The sequence below is a fragment of the Arachis stenosperma genome, chromosome 3 (assembly GCF_014773155.1).
Source record: "Arachis stenosperma cultivar V10309 chromosome 3, arast.V10309.gnm1.PFL2, whole genome shotgun sequence".
In the NCBI taxonomy this organism is placed as follows: Eukaryota; Viridiplantae; Streptophyta; class Magnoliopsida; order Fabales; family Fabaceae; genus Arachis; species Arachis stenosperma.
In genome coordinates this window covers 163,821,509-163,824,703 of record NC_080379.1, presented here as the reverse complement: position 1 = coordinate 163,824,703, position 3,195 = coordinate 163,821,509, and the positions used below count along the sequence as shown (strand labels likewise).

Here is a 3,195-nt window from a genome sequence, read left to right as displayed (position 1 = left end):
AAAACATTATTAATAATTACTTGACGATTACAAATCACAAAAATAATTGTCTTTGGCATTTTTTTTATTATTATATGTCCTAATTTAGCAACCCATAAATTAATCTATTATGAATATGAACTTTAAAAAATTTACTATATTTAATAAATTACTATATACACAATAAAATTTAAATTTTAACATTTACTTAATTTATTTACTTACCCAACTTAATTAAAATTATCATAAAGTTAACATCATATATATTGTCAATTTGTCATATATTTAGTCAATAATAATCAACAATTGGGTCATCATTACACACTTTGTGCATCAATTACTGCCATTTATGATTGACCTGAGTCCTATACATATAGCCCGTATAGCCCAAGCAAGGCTAGCTACGTACTCTAACCAAAAATACTAGAGACAGCCACAATTCATCATCATTATTGCCAGAAATACTGTATTATATATATTAAAATATTCTAATATTATTAAAATTTATTATTTTTCATTATTATTTTTAACTATTAATTCAATTTTTAATCTAATAATCTAATAACATATTTTTAGTCCATATTTTAAAACATTAATAACTAACTACAAACTAAAAATAATAAATTTTATTAGTCATCTAACATTCCTCATATATATATATATTATTTTTAACTATACATGAATGGAAAGTTTTGCTTTAATTCTTTCACCTATATCCATTCAATTCTTCTTCCATGCATGACAAGTTCTGGCAGAATAATTATGGCAATCTAGAGTAATAATAGAATAAGTTATTTTTACTATATTAATTAAGAAAATAATTATTCTTTATCTTATAATAATGAAGCAATGAGTACATAACGATAATAACTAGAAAAAAAAAGAAGGAAAAAAGTGGTAGAAACATTTCAACTAACCCTAACATAACCCTAACATGATTAAATTAAAAAAAAAAGGGAAAAAAGGAAATTAAACATGCGGGGATTAGAACATGACTTGAGCATCATTGACCAAGTTAAGTATGGTGTTCCAATAATGCTTATTCTCTTCGAGGCTGACGTTACAGATGCTTCCATCACCATCATTGATAATTGCCAAGGTGTCGTTGGAATCGTAAGGCATGTGGGCATCATCATCACCGTTGTTATTGCTACTGCATATGAGTCCTGCTTCCATGACCACAACATCGCCGGTTGAGGACAGTGTTGGTGGGACAACATTAACACCGTCGTAAGCCCCTCCGCCTCTTCCTCTGAATGCTTCCACTGCCACCATGATGTCGTCATCTCTGAAGCCGTTATTATTGTTGTTATTATTATTTTCCACTATTTCATCGTCATCAAGTTCTATTTCAGGGTTGTTCTGTTTCAACATGTACCATGATGAGTCAGTTTCGTTATTATTACCTCCTTTCGTAATGAACACTCCTTCGTCACATGGGGTTACCATGGTGCCGTTGCTATCAATCTTAGTTTTGGTGAGAGAAGGATTAAGTAAGTTTTCGTTGAGAGCATCTACTGTGATAGTGGTGGCGGAGGTGGTTGTGGAGGACATGATAGGAAGCATGGCGCTACTTCCACTTCCAGGAAAGCACAAGGTGGAAGTTGGAGATTCAAGATTCTCATCAGTGGAGAGCATCATGGCATACATACTATGCATCTTGAAATTTTCCCTTGATGGTACGGAAAGCTGCGGCTTGGAAGACCATGAGTTCTGCCAGGCCTTGAGCACGTCAAGGCAGGGCGGAAGCAAGGGCTGTTGTTGAGCCGCCGTGATCTTGTTAAGGACGAGGCGCGCCGGAGGAGGTTGTGTTGTGGTTGTTTGTTGTGTTTGCTGGGCCTGAAGAAGAAGCTTGGACTCTCTCACCAACCTGGCTTCCGCTTCGAGACGAGCGTTCTCCCACTGCGCCATGTGGCTCAGATTGGCCAAGTCCTTGGATTGCGAAGCGGAGTTGGTGTCTGAGCCAGCGCCGATGGGATCAGTTTTGGGCTTGTGGGTTGTGGGATCTATTCCCATTCTTGTTAGCCTCTTCTTTAGGTGCGTGTTCCAGTAGTTTTTGATCTCGTTGTCCGTCCTCTTGGGAAGCTGAGCCGCTATTGCTGACCATCTGTATACATACATGCCCACTATGTGTTCGTCAAAAGTTCAAAACACCTTTTACGTGCTATTCATTAATATTTACTGTTTGTGGTGATGAATATTGATGATATAGATATATATGGGGTGTATACCTGTTTCCAAGAAGGGCATGAAGCTGAATAATGGTTTGCTCTTCCTGCAAGCTGAACTTTCCTCTTTTTATATCTGGTCGGAGGTAGTTAGTCCACCTGAGTCGACAACTCTTTCCACATCTTTGGAGTCCTGGTGGTTTTACCCAAAAAAGACACATATATCATCAATATATGAGATGGGAACCATTATTATTACTAGCTATATATCCTTCTTCATTACTACTACTACTACTGCTGCTACACAGTGATGTATATTTATTATTAGTTACCAGCTTTGGAAGGCAAAGCACGCCAGCTTCCATGGCCGTGTTTTTCAATATAGGACATGAGCTTTTGGTCTTCTTCGGGAGTCCAGGGCCCTTTCTTCAATCCAACCTTCTCACAGCATGGTGACCTGCCCATTTTTGAATTCTACCTGTCTGCAACTTCAAAAACCAGTCAGTGGAATGCTGATGATGATGAAGACTTGAAAGGCTTGTTTTTTGTTTTTAGTTTTGTGGTCCAATATGTTTGCGGCAGAGTGTTGTGGAGAGTACAAGCAAAGGGGAAAGCAAAAGACAAGAAACTATTAAGCAGGCTCAAGGAGAGAGGGAACCAACAATGCCATTTGCCATTTTTATAGACCGGGGAGACTCTCATTTTCACGGTGTGATTTATTTGAATTGTGTGGATTTTAAAATTTGTTGTTCATGTTGTTTAAAAAATTCTTGAATATCTACCGTAACCCTTAAACAAAGGATTTGGATCCTCTAAAGTTTGAATTTCACTTTAGAGAGTAAAGTGTGATCTTTTACCTTAAATAGTTTCTCTTTTATATTTATTCTTAGTTCCACCTATGAAATCAATGGTACTCTTTAAAGTGAAATTCAAACTTTAGAAGATCCAAATTCAAATTAATTTTTTTTATTTTTTATTTTAAAATTCAAAAATTAGAATAATAAAAAATTATTTTTTTCAATAAAAGATCTCTTATTTTCCTTTTAGT

General features: G+C 35.7%; 1 protein-coding gene across 1 annotated transcript; it reads right to left on the bottom strand.

The window, feature by feature from the left end:
* Nucleotides 1–963: 963 nt before the first annotated feature.
* Nucleotides 964–2,612, bottom strand: LOC130967176 (transcription factor MYB16-like). The gene is made up of 3 exons (XM_057891993.1): nt 2,480–2,612; nt 2,211–2,340; nt 964–2,086 (listed from the first exon to the last, which is right to left on the bottom strand). Exons 1-3 carry the CDS (start codon nt 2,610–2,612, stop codon nt 964–966), a joined length of 1,386 nt encoding a protein of 461 aa, XP_057747976.1.
* Nucleotides 2,613–3,195: the final 583 nt, after the last annotated feature.